This window comes from Pteropus medius, unplaced genomic scaffold (assembly GCF_902729225.1).
Source record: "Pteropus medius unplaced genomic scaffold, Ma_sr-lr_union100, whole genome shotgun sequence".
NCBI lineage: Eukaryota > Metazoa > Chordata > Mammalia > Chiroptera > Pteropodidae > Pteropus > Pteropus medius.
Window position 1 is genome coordinate 5,078,437 of NW_024353517.1, and position 17,026 is coordinate 5,095,462.

Genomic DNA, 17,026 nt, shown 5'->3' on the forward strand with positions numbered 1-17,026 from the left:
TGAATTGTCATTCCTGAAGTTGTCTGTTTTTTAAGTTCTTCTGCCAAGTTCCTATGGGAGCAGAGGGATCATTTTCTCCCTTTTCAAAGAGCAGGGTGAGCTGAGGCCTTGAGCTGGCAAGTCCTTTAAAGTCATTTTCAAAGGAAACCTGAGCTGGAAGGCCATGTGGCTGGCAGAGGCTGGTGTGACTTTCTGAGGCTCTCTCTGGGGCTTTGGCTGGTCGGCTCCCGTAAACTTCCCAGCACGTGCTCAGAGCCTGCTGCAAAGGCACGACCAAGGGACACCACCTTCCTACCAGTGGCTCAAGGACCCAAGAAAGGCTCTGCTTCATGTCCCTGCCCCACAGCGACCCAGGAACTAAAAGTGGGGAGTATGGACCTTTTCCTCTGGGCCAGGGGCCACGACCACACTTGTCCCTACTGTTCTTAGGTCTCATCAATTAAATGTAATCCTTGGGGTTTTTTGAGGTAAAATGGGGTGCCAAGGTAAGCTAGATTGAATTTATGTCTGAATCATGGAATCATAAGCAATCTAGTTAATCCAGTCCCCTCTTGGGCAGGTTGAGAAGGGGACCCAGAGGGTAAATGACTGTCTTCAGTCACACAGGAGGTGGCTGACCTCCACTATAGAGTCCTTTGGACAAAGAACACTTCCATAGGGATGGAGGTTTGCTTGGCTAGTAGCCATTCATAAAGCTTCCAAGTCGATAGATGCCTGTCAACCTCCCAGCAGATATCAAAAAGACACCCAAGGCACCAAGGCTGAGAAATGTATGACTGGGGTCAGAAGCCTTCATACTGACCCCTGAACCCCAGCAGAAATTGTTTATGAAGCCAGGAGGCAAGATGAACCTTATCACAGAATGGGCAAATTCTCCAAGAGGAAAAGACTCACAGACATTCGTGTCAGAAAGACTAGAACTGAAGTTGTTAAAAGCTCAGCCTAGAGCCGAGTGAAAAAACAGAAAGAGAAGGGAACCGACCAGAAATAGAGGTGAGAGGTCCATCCAAAGTCTTCCACTGGAGGTCCTCACACCAGGGGTGGAGTCTACAGTCCATCCACGGCCTGGGAACCGAAGATGGGTCCCTGCCCAGCCACCAGGAGCAAGCCCCAGCCCCCTCTTTCTAAGACCCCCCCACCCAGCAGCCGCCACCCTCAGTGAGAACTTCCCACTAGGTTAAGAGCAAAGGAAACCAGACCCACCTAAGTCTCAATTCCAAAACAAGGAAAGACCCCCAGAACAAACTGACTTGACTTTTCGACATTTTATTTTTGTATTTGTACAGCTATATTTTACAACGCGGTAATGCAGTTTAGACACAGCCAAACCCTGTCTCCGGAGTAGTTATAACACAAGCATGACGCAGAATGTGATGGATGAGACAAACATTCCCAAAGAGAGCTTAGTTAGTGACAACTTCAAGTCCCTGTGTCTGCCTACACTTCAGAAAGGGATGGCACGCTCGTCCATCGTTGAAAACTTCCATGAAAAAGGCACCGTAGGACACATTGTATAGGTATATACAAACCGGAAACTAGAACAAAACTACCCATTTTTCCTTCCGCAGCTTTTTTTGTTCTTTTTTTTTTTTAATACACACTTTGTAAATTGTAAACCTTCACTTGCAAAAAAATACAAATACACTGAGGCATTTTAGACAAAATATTTTCTTACTTATACAGATGCAATACTTAAAATATTCTCTTAAGTGCTCTTTCTCAATAAAGATTCTCAGATCCGTGTCTGCCTGCAGATACAAAATCGAGCCTTTAACACAATTTTATATTTTTAATATATCTTTTTTAGGTTTATATATATTTATTTTATATATATATATATATTTATATATTTACAACTCTGCCATATATTCCTTCACCTTTGGTTAAAAAAATTAAAGCCCTCTCTTTGATAACATACCGAAGTCTCTTCTTTTAAAAGAAAGCACATTTACATACAAAAGAAACATCTGTTCCCACAAAACATATACATTCCTCATTTTGCAGACTAAGTCAAGTCAGAACTTTTGCATACTCCCCCACTTTGATATATAAAATGATTTTGCTTTTTGCTGACATGGTTCGCCTTACACATAGGAGAAGAAGCAATATTATTTTCTTAATGTTTTACGGCAGTGGGGGAAGGGGAGCCGCCTTGGCTCCCAGTCCCCACACCCCTCCCCCCACCCCACCCCCCACGCCCAGTTATGATTTGCACTAGTGGATGAAATAGGCACTACATCATGGGATGAACATTGTAAAGTGTTACAGTATCCTTTGGGTAGATTCTGAGAAGGGGCTCGAATGGAAAGTATCAACACTCCATGCTTCAGCAGGCTTTGGGGAGCTCCGGGGGCAGGTCAGTGGCGGACACGCGGTATTGCACCTTGGTGTTGGTGATGGCGCCGTGCTTCTGGCGCAAGTGAAGACGCAGCTGGCTTTTGTGACGGAAATGCAGGTTACACTTCTCGCACTAAAGGAAAACCAGAGGCAAACTTTTAGTTGTCATCAACCCAAGAAATGTGTCACTTTTCAAAGACCCAGAGGAGGTTCCCCCTGCAAGCGATCTGGTAGCAAGTCCCTCTCGTTGGCCAGGTTAGGAGCCCATGTGGATCCTGGCTCCGTTAGGAGCCCATGTGGATCCTGGCTCCCGCTAAAGGACCAGTAGGCTTTATGAGAATGTCCCTGATCTGCTGCTCTCCAAAGCAGTGCTCATGCTTTTTTGATGCCTGGGCGGTATTTCCCTGTCTTAACTCTACAAGTTCAAGTCTTACCCAAAAATGTAGTTCAGGTGCAAACTCCCCTAATTATTAAAGCTTCCTTTAATATCTCTCTAGGGTAAGAATAATCCCTCTTTCCTTTGAACCTCTGTAAGAGTTCTAGCCTTGCCATGCCAGGTGGGGAATGCTTTGAGGGCAGTGACCACTTAGTAAATTTTATCATCTTCCTAATATCTAGTAGAATATATCTCTTAGGCAATATGCATTAAATCAGAATATATTTGGACAAATAGACAACCGTCTGAATTCATGAAAATTCTCAAGTCTAAGATATGCTTTTAAAAATACAGTTCTATTCCCTCTTAGTATGCATACCTTAGATAAGCTAACAAGGCATCAGGAAGTAGAGCTGTTTCTCACTTTGATTCAATAAATGTACAGTAATAGTTTTAGTGGAAAAGTTACCTAAAAGTAAAATGGATGACTAAATATAATGGGGTAATCTGAATGCAATCTTGGAACAGAAAAAGGACAATTTAGGTAAAAACTAAGAAAAATCCAAATAAATTATGGACTTCAGTTTAGAATAACATATCAGTATGGGTTCATTAGTTTTGACAAATGTATCCTACTAATGTAAGATGTTAACGGGAAACTGGGTGTGTATGGGAACTCTCTATACCCTTTGCAACTTTTCCATACATTTAAAATTATTCTCATTAAAAAAATGTAATAAATATGTTCATATAGAGAATTTTTTAAAGTAAAAGTAGAAATAAATTTAGAAAAATGAAAAAACAGAACGGGTGGGCCAGTGAGTAGAAAGAACCGTAGTCTCGGGGAAACGAGGGGCCCATCATATCCATGCCACACTCTGCTGTACGTCCTAAGTGTGTCACTTCTTTCTGAGCCTTGGCTTTCCCTCTGTAAGGGACCAAGACAATATACTCCGCAAGTAACTCTTAAATCTGACATCCTGTGCATCTAATCTCCTAGCGAATAATTACAATAGAAAATAGTTATTGTACTCTTACTATGTGCCAAGCATCATTCTGAATACTAGTAAATTCCTTAACTTAGTACAATAACTCCACGAGGTTGGCCCTATTATCCGGCTCATTTTACAGGTGAGGAAATTAAGGTACTGAGAGGATAACGACTGTGCCCCAGAACAAACAGCAAGTAAGAAGATTTTTACTCAAGGGCTGATAAACAAGCAAATGAAAATAACCACATTTTGCAGGTGAACACTTGTGGTATGAGTTAATCATTCATCAATTACTTCTTGTGTCTATCACTACTAGAGTGATGCCATAAGCTCATCAAAGTCAGCATCACTCATAACACTGGTTTCCACACTTGTAAGCCAGGAGACTCTCCTTTCAAATTAAATGGAAACTGGAAAGGTAAAAGAGGCCTCAGCCTAGTCCTGCCCTGCAAGGATGTAGAACCTTGGTGACTGAAAGAGCACAGTTTGAAAACTCATCTACGTCCTCATCATTTTACAGGGAAAGAAAACTATGGCCCAGCGAGAGGGTCAGGGCTTGTCCCAGGCCCCCCAAAAGGGATACTGTCAAAGTCAGAATATGAACCCAGATATCTCAGCTGCCCGACCAATATCTTCCTCTCTACAGCAGAGATGGGCAAACTATTTCTGTAAAGAACTAGGAAGGAAATATTTTAGGCTTTGTGGAATATTTTACATTCTCTGACACAACTAAACTCTGTCACTGTAGTATGAAAGCAGCCACAGACAATACGTAAACAAGTAAGCATGGCTGTATTCCAATGAAACTGTTTATGGACTTAGACATTTAAATTTTATATAATTTTCACATATCACAAAATACTATTCTTTTGACTTTTTAGACACTTAAAAATATAAAAACCATTGTTAGCTCACAGAACATTAAAAAGCATTAGTTTGCTGAGTCCCTGCCCTAGAACATTGTGATTCCAATGGGCCGATCTCAGCATCTTGCTGCTGGCCACCTGCTCCTTTTTGAAACAGCCTATTCTCTGTTTTGTTTGTTTGTTTGTTTTTCCTTATATCACCACATTCTTCAGGCTCTCCTTCCACTCCTATGGCTGCTCCTTCTCAAACACCTTAGCTCTTCTTAAGTAGACATCGAGCCCAGTTTAAGCACTCAATAAATATTTGCGGAATGAATGACTGACTCCACGATCCACGTATCCATAGTCCAGACCTCTCTCCTAAGGCTGGGATCACCTAGCCCAACACCCCCATTTTAAAGATAAGCAAACTGAGACCTAGGCCAAGGTCAAGCAGGGTGTCTTTGAAAATCAGGCCCCAGTCCAGGTCTTATGATCATTACTTTCCTCACCATCCCACTGGTGTACTTGAGATTGGAGCAAACAGCTCCGCTGCCCCACCTCTCCACCTCCCTGCCCCTCCCAGGCCAGCCAGTAGCCACAAAGGTGCCCATACATGGTAAGGTTTCTCTCCTGTGTGGATTCTCAGGTGGCTCTTCAGAGTCTGAAGGTGCCGGAAACGGGTGCCACAGATTTCACACGGGTACGGCTTCTCGCCAGTGTGGATGAGCACGTGGGCACGAAGGTGGGCCACCTGAATGGAAGAGCAAAGCATGAGCGGCTCTGTCAGGGTGTGCTGCAGAGCCCCCCGGCAGCCACCGCATGCAGAGGCTGAGGGGTGTTTCCCCCAAACCCCCTACCCACCTGTACAAATCTGGCTCCACAGGTTTCGCATTTGTAGGGCTTCTCTCCAGAGTGAATTCGAGTGTGGGTTTTCAGGTTGGCTGGCCGGTTGAACTGGGCCCCACAGATGTTACAGCGATAGGGTTTCTCACCTATTACAGAGAAAAGAGGGAAAAGGAAAGCCATAGTCAACAGAGGCTCATAGTCCCTGGCCCCTGAATTTCAAAGCAAACTGCCCTACCCAGAGCTACTTCGACTTTCTTTCCCTTGGAAGATGTCAAAGAGAGGATCCAGGGGCCAGGCTCCCGCCGGCCCCACCTCCCTCACACACACACCAGCATGCCTTGATCACAGTCAAGAGGCAAGGAGGAGTAGAAGCAACACTAGGTGTGGGACGGGGAGAGACTGAGGTTCGGAAAGCCTCGCAACCAGCTTTGTCATTAGGATTATCTAACTGCGGGATTTGGACAAGTCACTCTCCTTCTCTGGGCCTCAGTTTCCCTCTCTGGAATCTGAGGGGCGAATTTAGATGACCTGGGAAGGCTCTTCTAGCTCTTCATTTGGATAAGACTGATTGAATAGCCAACCCACTCACCAGGGAGATACAATCAGGCTGCTCTAGTTTCTCTCTTTTAGAACAAACATGCTTTTCCGCTTGTGGCAACTACGGCTGGATTCCATTTGCAACAGAGGTGGGGCCTGAGTTGGAGTAGATGCTCAGACAGAGGAAACCAACAGAAGGGCTGCGCCTTCCCTCATGGAAAGTTTCTGGGATAAAGGACCCATTTAAAATACCAAAAGAGAGTCAACTTTGGACAACAATCAGGTTATTAGAAGCTACCTGGTAAAGGAATGTAAGTTGATAAGGAATAAGCCCTTAGAGGAAATCAAGAAGCCTTTGGTTTTTTTTCTGGCTTTACAAAAGCTCATCACTTTGCCTCTCTCAGCCTTAGTTTCTCCTCCTTTACCGTGGGATTAACACTTCTGACCCCAGCATAGGCAGAGAAGCAGGACAGAGCATCTCAGAGGAAAGACAAAGGCTACAGGGTGTGGACAAGTCACTAAGCAAAGAGGCTCCAGGGCCAGGCCCCTCACTCAGGCCAGGATGGGGCCTGCTCTTTGCCTCACCCTGCCGCGTTCCGAAATCCCACACTGCTTTCTCTGGGATCCACTCCCCTTCCTGCCCCGAGTGACCCTGGTGAGCTCGGGTGAGGTGGGGCAGGGCCATACCCGTATGGACGGTCTTGTGGCTGGCGAGGTTGCCCTTGTAGCGGAAGGAGGCCTGGCAGCGGTCACACTTGTAGGGTTTGTCACTGTGGGTCTGCAGCGTGTGCCTCTTGAGTGAGGCCTCCTCAGAGAAGCGGCAGTCACACTCATTGCAGAAGAAGGCCCCATTCTCTGTTGGAGGGTTGGAGGGGACACCGATGTCAGCACGAGGAAGGGAGACAGGGCTCTGAGGCCCCTCTCCTCTGGAGCCATGCCCAGTGCCCCTGCCCACTCAGCACTCATGGGAGCCCAGGGCAAGGGGCCTGTGGGAATTTTATTTTTTCTTAGCATTTAGAGTCTCAGTCACAGAGGAGAAAGGAAACAGATTTGAATATTAAGGTAAGGAAGGGAAGCTCAAACCAGCAGGTACACATGTGAACTGCATCAGCTGGAGAAAAGCTCAGCAGGGCTCCTCCTCTGGAGAGCACTGGGAACTGACTTTTATTATCAGTTCATAGCTTTATCTGCACCACACACAGAAGCCCTCACTTGACAAGACCCTTCGCGTCCCTGAGCCTCTGTCTGTGTCTCTATCTCCAAAATCAGGATAATAAACCCCTGTCCTACCTACTTCACAAGACATGACATAACACAAAGCATCATAGGAATGTGAGATATAAATCAGATTCGATGATACTTTGAAGTCACTGAGGAGGATTAATGACAAACACGGTCGCCCTTGCACCAATCTCGATTTCATGTCTCCTGAACACTTCTGGAAGATTGGGAGACCAAAATGATAGTGGAAGTAGAAACAGAGGCCCAGAAGAAGGAACTGGAGTGCAGAACAAAGGCAAATGGCCTGGGGAACAGAAGGGGGACAGGTCCCTGCTCTCCCAACTACAGGTTCACATCCTGTGCCACACTTTTCACTGTAAGTAACTAATTTTTTTCTTTAACAATTTGAAAACGACACATTGCAGTGGCTCAGGCCCGATTCAGTATCACTGGGCTACAGTACTGCAGCCAGAGCTGCGGGAAGGCATAGACTTTTACATCTGGTAAGAATTGGAGGTGCCAATCACACACTATCCACAAACTTCAATTTAACCTAATTTCACCTAATTCGGTTAATATTTACTGAGTACCCACTCTGTTCTAGAGACTCCCTGGGACCCACGGGAGACACAGGAATGAACCAATTCAGATGCTTCCCCTTACGGAATGGACGGCCTAGCAGAGTGAACTAACATGTACCCAGATCCTGCGCCAGAAGTTTGGGTCCAGAGGGGCTAAGAAAGCTCTGAGAGTTACAGCCAGTCCCACGTGTTCCCTCTGCTGGAACGAAGCTGAAAATTCCGCCCCGTCATTTTCTTTTACCCCAGAGTAACCGTACTACCCCATCCCCTGTTTTGACCAGCCTAGTTCCCCAAATGGTCAAGAGTGCGGGCAATCGGCTGGTGGTTTTAAGTGCCAGTGGACTTCCAATCAGGAGCGACTCCCCAGTCAGTGGCAACGGCATAAGTAAAACAGAAGCACAAATCCCATGGAGCAGAGGTGGGGGCCTGCCTTCTCCCCAACGAGGAGAGGGAGGGGAAGAGACTCACCACAGCTGGAATCCGAGTACTCAGACTGGGTCTCTCCCATCTCTTCGGGGAACGTGGGGCCAGTGGTGTGGAGGCACATCTCCGTGTGCTGTGGGGACTGAGAGCCACAGGACGTGCACTTGGGGGGGTGCAGGTAGAGCGGCGAATGGCTCTCGCTGCTGCTGCGAGGCGAGCCTGTCAGGGACCTGCGGGCAGGAGGAAAGAGCCTCAGCAGCTGGAGCAGAGTGGAGCACTCTGCCCAGCCTCTATGCCATGCCCTCCTCCCTGTGCTCAGGGAGCCCGGCAGCCACTCTGGGTCTGGGGCCGCAGGGCTATCCTCAAGGCTACCTCCAACAGCGCATGTATAGAGATCACCAATGGGGTCAAACTAGCCAAAACCCCACTCTCAGACCCAGTTTCTTCCCCTCGGTTCTGCATTCAGCAACCTCCCTTAGTCCAAGGCAAGTATGAGGAATCCCCGCCGCCACACCAAGACCACAAGATCTGCCTCTGGGATTCGGGGAATGTTCTTCTATCACAGAAAAGAACTCTCTCCTGCTATGAAAAGATACACTGAAGCTTAATCTCCTTCCTTACTTAGGTTAATTCAATCATCAGGCTCTTATCCCACACCTCGAATAGGCTGAGCATTTCAGGCAAGAAAAGAACACAGCCCCTGCATCCATCAGAAGAGGCAACCTCAGAGCCCTGCTCAGGTAACCCCTGACCCCCAGGTCTGGACTGTTTCTGAAATCACCTGTTGACGATGTTATTGAGCCGGCTGGCCTGCGGGATGGTGGAGTCCTCCCCGTTGGCGCTGAGCTTAGTTGGGGACTGGAGGTCAAGGTTCTCAGGCTCCATGGGTGGCTGGCAGGCTGGCGGGGCAGTGTAGGCTCGAGGGGAAAGGCGGCCCAGCTCAGCCTGCTCAGGCCCCTCCGGTTTAGCTTTCTGGTTGAGGCTGTTGAGCACGATAAACTTGTATTTCTTCCAGTTGCAGGCTTTGGGGTCGGTGGGACTCTTGGCTGGAGGGGAACCAGAGGTCTGGAGGATGCAGGCATTCTTGCTGCTACAGGACTCTGTGGGCGAGTTGGGCTGGCAGTCAGACTTCTGGGGGCTCTGTGGACTGACCAGACCTTTCCGGTTTAGGGGTGCATTGGGGGACTCGAAATGCAGGGCAATCTCATCCTCGGAGGAGGGCCTCTCTTCCTCCTTGCCAGCCTTGTCACAGGGGAAGTATGGGGCGTTCCGGGCCGAGGGGGCAGCAGGCTTGGGGCCCTCGGCCACACTGTAGTGCATGTCACTCCGTGCCTCCTCTGAGGCTGCCTCCTTGGGTGAGTAGATGCTGTTGTGGCACATACTGGGGGATATCTCCATGGCTGGCCGGCTGTACTCTCCTGGGATTGGCCTGGCACTATCGCAGGGGAGAGCTCGTTCCTTGGGGAAGGAGTTGGCCACAGGCATCCGGGCATCCCGCAGCTCCTCATCGGAGAAGAGGAAGCTGCTGATGGGGAGATGGCTGTACATGGGATAAGACGCTGGCGGTGTAGACAGGCCACTGTATAGGCTAGGGGCAAAGGCTCTGCTCTCACACCCGGGGGCATTCCTTAGCGGCAGGTTGTTCTCCACCACCTCACGACTCCGATAGGCCATGATGTCTTGGGGCATCAGCACCCGGCTGCTCAGGAACTCTTCACGGGGAGGCTTGATGGCAGGAACCATCTCTGCTTCGCTGCAGGATAATCAAGAAAGAAGAAACCGGCCTCCAAATTAGAACTGCGAAGCCCACGACCTTCCAAGTGACACTGGTCTATGTAATCACAGTTTTGCTTGCGTCAGCTGGACATAGGAGATATGGCTCTGGAGCAGGGAAATACTGTCAGTCACATGGCATTTACACTAGAAGTCTAGCAATCCAGCCCACAGTTGGGGAAACAAGGCCCAGCGAAGGAAAGAGAGTTACCCACACAATCTGTGCCTGTTTAGACATGATCTTGTATGTTTAAGTCACACAAAATCTGTAATTCTTTGGATTATAGAATATAAAGCTTTCACAGCCCTTATCTCACTTTACTCATGTGAAATCCTGCAAGGATGAGAAGACAGGTGTTATTGTTTCTATTTTACACACATGGAAACTGAGGCTCAGGGAAGGAAGAATTTACACAATGCTAGTGCCACGCATTCAGACAGTCTTAGACAAACTGGTGCCCTGTCGAAAACAGGATTCACCCTAAACGCTGACTGGCATTATGGAGAAGTGTACTTTGGGGAAAGGCAGCATTGCTGGTGAAGAGATATGATAAAGTGATATCGTGTGGAACGAGGATGAGAGAATTATAGTTTCTTCCTCTCATTAGTATTTTTTTTTTTAATGGTGACATTGGTTAACCAAATCCAACAAGTTTCAAGTATATAATTCAACAGTAAGTCATATACATACTGCACTGCGTGTTCACCACCCATAGTTAGATTTCTTTCTGTCACCACATATTTGACCCCCTTCACCCTGTCTACCTTCCCCCCTACCCTCTACCCTCTGGCGACCACTAGTCTACTGTCCATGTCCATGAGTCTCTTGTTTGTTTGTCATGTTCGTTTGTTGCTTTTAGATTTATATCCCACCTGTAAGTGATCTTGAAATAATCATGCTAAGTGAAATAAATCAGACAGAAAAAGTTGAAAACCACATGATATCACTTGTATGTGGCATGTAAATGAGACCCGGTTTCCAATCCCAGTCATGCCACTTAGCAGCCATATGACCTGGAGCAAGGTACTTAACCACTCCAAGCACAGGGCCTGACTCAGAGAAAGTACTCATAAGTGATGGCAATGATGATCCTGCCACCGTCATCACCCACAGGAGACCGCGAGCTCTAGCTGCGTATACTTGAAGGGACATTATGTGGGTGCAAAAAATAGGCCAACTCAACATGATTACATTTAACAGTGCCAGAACCAATGAGTGAAGGTTAAGGGAGTCATTCCGAATTGCCATAAAGAGGAGCTTTCTAACTGACTAAGGTAGACGGCGTGGCTCTGGGGACACTGAATTCCTGGCTCCTGGAGGTGTTCCAAAAGAGGAGGGAAACCCTTCTGTTTGAGAGTGGATGCAATCACCCCGGAGCAGCAAATCAAATGCTTCTGGTCTCTGTTCCACTTAGCAAAGCTCTTCATATCTTTGGTTCTCCGATTCCTCACCTTTAAATGATGGTCATGTCCTACCAGCCCCTTGGGTAGGTTAGACCTAGTGAACTCAATTTAATTCAATAAATGTCCTCTCTGGTGGGAGCAGGGAGATAAAAAAGATGATCAGAGCAGCCTATAGGCTGGTAGGGGAACTAAGGCACGTATGTAAATAGCTAAAATAGAAGTCTAAAGGAGAACTAAAACATATATGCAAATAGTTAAAACAGAAGGAAGATCTAAAGGACAGGCAAAAGGCTTTAGAACACAGAGGAAGATCTGAGGGAAGAGCTGAGTGATAATTATAAAAATATCCAGAGAGGAGCTGGCAACCAAGCCTGGCCTTGCAGGGTGGGAGGAAAGGGCATATCGAGTGAATGGAAGAAAGGAAGAGGCGGGAGGTAGGAACGCACAAGACATACCTGGATAGCAGTAAGGTGTCAAGTTGGTCTGGAGTACAAGAGTTAAAAAGGGCAAAAAGTATGCAAAAATAGTGGAAATGTAGGTTGTGGTACATGATGGAGGATTATTTTTTCTGTATGCATGCTTTATTATCAAGGGGTTCTGATCCCTTCCGATCCTTTTATTTCCAAGGCTTCCACCTGGGTGGCAGCTCACCTGGCCTTGATAAACTTCCGGCAAGTGTCCACGACATGCTCCATCTGCAGGTACATGGCTGTGGCCATCACGGCCATGATGTTGCTCTCCCGCAGATTGAGCCGAGATGTGTACATGAAGTCCAGGAGAATGCAGAACCCTTCGGGGTTGATCTCAGGATCCAGGTTGATCACACTAAGGTTACATTTTAACTGGTCTGTGAAGATGCTATAGAACAGGCCACTGTAAAACAAACGAATGTCTCACTATAGCAGACACATAGCCTCTGTCATCAATTACAGTCAGCGTCACATGCAGCCCCTCTCCCCTGGGCCTAGCTCCAGAACTTCTATGGCAATTAACACCAGCTACCATTTATAGAGAGCTTACTAAATGCCATTGAGTCATTAAGGTGGTCACATACATTATCCTGTGTTCCTCACAACCTTGCAAGGTAGGTACTATCATTCTCCCCCTTTTACAAATGGGGGAACTAAGATCAGAGAGGTTAAATGATTTTAATCTCAGCCGCACAAGTGACCAGAGTTAAATTTAGCACTCATTCGCACTATTTTTAGTCTATACTTGGGTTAAGCATTTCTCTTGTTGTTCCCTCACATTATCCTTATTTTAAAAATCCTATTGTATTTTTTTAGAATCAGGTTGGATATTGATGACAAATAAATAAAATGATGCCTACATCTACATTCTGATTTTCTCTGAAAGCCTATAGACTATCACAAGGTCAATATTCCTAGAAGATCCAAGTCCAATTTTAAGCCATGCCTCCAGGTACCATACTGTCTGGCAGAGGAAAAAGCAGTCAGTTAGAAGCCAGAATTCTGGGTTGTCATCTCAACTCCACTCTTTCTGAGTGTATTGCCAGAAGTGAGCTTCGCATCAATCAGTAAGTAGCTATGCAACCTTGGGTAACTTCTCTGCACCTTGTTTTCCTCCTCTGCAAAGCAGGAACAATAGTGTCTACCTTACAAGGTTGTGGCAAGAATGAAAATGTAAAGGAGATAGAATGATGCCTGGCACATAGTAAGCACTTGTTTAGCATTAGCTATTATGTTTGGGTCTCTATAGACCTCTGTTCTTGCTACCGTTGAAAAACAGGTGCTTGTTGTAGATGTTGAATAAGTTCTCTACTAGCAATTGAGATGCCTGACTCTACATTAGTTCATGTATGAGTGTCTTTGTTTTATCATCCATAAAATGGACATAATCATGCCATCCACAACACAGGCCACTACGAAGACCCAGGGAGATGATGTAACATAAAATCGCTCTGAACACTTGAAATCTTTTACAAGTATAAAGAAACAGCTGGCTCACTTTCACTACCTTACATATACTCTGAAACACCCATGGAAATATAGCACAGTAATAAATAAATACAATTATGGAATAAAAGAACAAAATATTTCAAATTAACTTGCTTAAAATATTTTAACGCTCTCTTTCACTTTTTATTTTTTCACTGGTTAACCATAATTATTCTCCATGTCTGCCCCAAACATAGTCTTTCTTGAGACAGTATATGATTTCTTCTCCCTTCCAAACCCGCAGAACAGAAACTTTTTTTTCTTTTTCTCTAAAAGTACGTGCGTTCGTTCACTTTCTGGGAGCCTACTCTGCCGGGCCTTGTGCTGGAGATCTGGAGACAAATGGAATGTGATCCCAAACACAGCGTGTTCCACCTCGCTCACTACCAGCACCATCCCATTCCCTTGTATTCATCTACCTCTCCCTTCCAGACTCCTCACCTGCAGGCCATGAGGACTGTCTTATGGGCTCTAAACTGCTCACGGCTCACCACTATGACAACATCAGTCAGGATGTCACGGCTCCGGAGCCGATTAAGGTTGAGAAGAACATCACTGGCATGGCGGGTGAACTGGATACAGCTGTCAGCCGGTGAGGCCATTTTGTCTCCACCTGAAAAAAAGAGGTCAAAATCCTTCAGAACCTGTTCCCTGCTTACCAGGAGTGTGAGAGCAGGTGGTCCAGCCTGATAACATATGGAATGCACACAGGTCCCTTGTGTTTGATCTGTAAACAATTCATGGCCCATCTGCAGGCATAATTGTTCACATCTATAAAATGGGAAGGATAATTTTTATCCAACAGGCTGGAATAGAAAGCTCTTTAGGAGACAGGCGAAGAGAATGGATATTTGTTGAGTGTTTTCTTCCACATACCAAATACTCTGCTAGTACTGAGAGGCAGTGAGTGTGTGACAGAGTAGAGAAACCATGCTTTGAAGGTTAGCATGCTAGCTTTACCTTTTGCTAGCTGTGTGATTTGGAGCAGATCGTTTAATGTTTCCGGGCTTTAGTTTCCCAAAATGGGAGTAGTAATTCCTATGTGGTTGTAAAAATTAAAGGTGTGTGCCTGTTCCATAGTACAGTTCTCAAAAATCATAACTATTCTCATCAGTATCTAATTTTATTATCTCAGCCACCATCTGCCTCTCTTCTGTTAGGCTTTAGAATTGTCTCAATCCACCTTGAGCACATAGCACATTGCTGGCACATAGTAGGTGGCTAAATTAATCTTAACTAAGAAATGAGTAAAGGAATGAATGATCCATACAACGGTGTTAAGATAGTCTAATGCATGGGTGAAGGCTGAGGGCTGGGAGTAATGGAGAGAGAATCAGCTATCCTTCATCTCATCTAATGAAAAGTGGCAAAGTTCACAGAAACCTATGCACTGGTAAATTCAGAGGAAGCAATCTGTCACAAAATTTTAAAGCATATAATTCAATTTACTCACCCAATGCCTGCTTTCACAGTCCAAAATTTTGCTTAAAACCTGCAAGGAAGAGAAAAAAGCAAACAGAAATTGATTTAATGAATTTAAGTTTGTCCACTATAGTCCTATTTTAGGATACACGTGTTTAGGTTTACTTTGATAGCTGCAGCCTGCCAGCTGGTGCGGTTTTACCAAAAACTAGTAAACATTTTTCCAGCTCAGCTCTTACGAAAACAGGCACCTGAAACCATGCAATGATGTTTATGCCCTGAGTACTGGGAATATGTTACATACATCGATTATATATACATATACACACACATGTTCTTTCTCAAAGTGAAAAAATGTATGCCATCCAAAAGCCCTTGAGTTTATAGGAAAGAAAAAAATTAAAGAATGAAAAAATTCAATGTTAATGAGGATGATCCTTCAGGGGCCTGAAAACTCTGGACGCTTTTCGAAGCCTGCTAAAATGTTATCTTTCAAGTGTGAGAATGATTCCGCAAGGCCGACAGGGTCAATATCTTTATCCCAATTTCACTGGTGACAAAACTGAGACTTGGGTTCAAGTGACGTGCCAGGACAAACAGCCAAGCAGTATTTCCTGACTACCTGAAACACTTAAGACTGAATAGAGACTCTGCAGAATACAACCTGAGAAGGAGGATCTATGCTTTTCTGAAGAATCTTTGCCTTCTGTTTCAAAGTTTCCCCTCCCTTCTTTCCTGGGTCTAAGACCAGATAGAGTGCCACAGACTCCCAAGTGTGTGCTTCTCCATGCTGAAAAGATTTAATTGTGTAGTTTAGCCAAGAACGGGCCAGGGAGCACTCATGAAATATGTACCCTCTTTAAATTTGTTTCTCTAAAACAAAATAATTTAAAGCACAGGTGTAAGACTCTCATTTATGATTGCGCATGGGCTTCCAAACAAAATAATCTTGCCCTTTTTTTAAAAAAAAGCGTAGGCCTTTAGAGTTATTTTCCGGGTAAAGGGGCCTGAGGCCAAAGAGGTCATATTAGGCCACATAGATGGTGAGTGGCCCAGCCCTAGGTCTTCTGGCTCAAATTCCTGTCCCCTTTCCAAATCAGCCTACGTGCTGTAGAACATGCAAAACAGCACCCTGATGTGGGTGAATCTCATTTTTAAGTTTCTTCCCCCACACAAACACTTTGCCCCCATTCCAGGCTGCTGAGTCTTACCAAATGAGTACTCTAAAATGAGAGGTTTCCTTGAGTCTGTAACCAAATACTCTGACATTTCTCTGTGGTCCCAAGTGCCAGTCACTCAATCTCATCAGCTTCAAGGTTAGTGTGTGCATGTGAGGGAGTGGGGATGGGGGAAGGAAACAGGGGAAGGGAGAGGACAGAAAAAGATGAAAGGACCTATTTCTTCCTCTCCCCATCCTAACTCAAGATGGGCAAGACAGATTCACTGAATTGGCACATTAACCAAAGTTCAGTGATTGTCTCCTTTGAAAAAGAATGCTGAAGACACATGTGAGGTTTATTTATAAACCCTCTCCTCTTCCCCCATGAAAGAGATCCCTAACCACTTCTGGAATACGTCTGGCTGTCCTTCAGCCAGCTTCAACTGCCAGCTCACCTATGGATTTCCAGTCACAGACTTTTGGAACCACAGGAAGCCCAGATCTGTCATTTCACCTTGATAATTGGCAACTCAGTCCAGATTCAGACGGAATCAAACAAAACAATTCCCTTGGGTCTACTGTCAGCCAGGTCCTGGGCTGGGCACTTTTCACCCCAAACCTCTATCTGGCTTGACCAATAACAAAAGCACATACATTAAGGCCCATGCCCTTATTAAGTCTACTCCTTACTATGTTAGCTCTGCCTTAGGAGGTCCCACAACTAGTGAGTACGTGGGTTACTGTGGGTATGGCAATGAGCTTTCCTCTACATGCTGCAGGTGTAGAGAAACCACTAGCATTTGGTTTGTTTTTTTTTTTACAGACCGTTCAGCTCTTTCCAGTCCATTATGGTATCTGATCCTCATATACAGCCCTGATTTATTGAGGAGGACACTTATCCAGGGGATAAGCCTTGCCCAACATCTCAAAACTATTCCCCAGCAAACCCTGGCCAAACCTGTCTGCTAGCTTCAGCCAACTCACCAATGCCACGCACAAGGCTTATTCTACAAAAACAACCAAGAGAGCAGAGCTATCCAGGAGAAACTGACAAATGCAAGGGCCCAGACCTGGACTCCCCTGAGCCCGACCCCGCCCCAGCCTCAATAACTACCAAATAAAAGTTAAACGTTGTCTTCTCCAGCCACC

At 45.8% G+C, this 17,026-nt stretch overlaps 1 protein-coding gene across 4 annotated transcripts in view; it reads right to left on the reverse strand.

The window, feature by feature from the left end:
* Positions 1-1,250: 1,250 nt before the first annotated feature.
* BCL6 (BCL6 transcription repressor) overlaps positions 1,251-17,026 on the reverse strand; it is a 24,289-nt gene continuing 8,513 nt past the window's right edge. For 2 of the 4 annotated variants that reach the window (XM_039850884.1, XM_039850885.1), the window contains exons 2-10: positions 14,750-14,788; positions 13,738-13,909; positions 11,990-12,211; positions 8,943-9,914; positions 8,207-8,391; positions 6,624-6,791; positions 5,415-5,545; positions 5,167-5,304; positions 1,251-2,470 (exon numbers count right to left, since the gene is read on the reverse strand). In XM_039850884.1, the coding sequence (XP_039706818.1) occupies positions 2,327-2,470; positions 5,167-5,304; positions 5,415-5,545; positions 6,624-6,791; positions 8,207-8,391; positions 8,943-9,914; positions 11,990-12,211; positions 13,738-13,898 (2,121 nt within the window). In that variant the 5' untranslated portion in view covers positions 13,899-13,909; positions 14,750-14,788 and the 3' untranslated portion in view covers positions 1,251-2,326. Of the gene's footprint in view, positions 2,471-5,166; positions 5,305-5,414; positions 5,546-6,623; positions 6,792-8,206; positions 8,392-8,942; positions 9,915-11,989; positions 12,212-13,737; positions 13,910-14,749; positions 14,789-15,929; positions 16,961-17,026 lie in introns of those variants that run through there. The other 2 variants (XM_039850886.1, XM_039850887.1) reach the window with 2 other exon arrangements.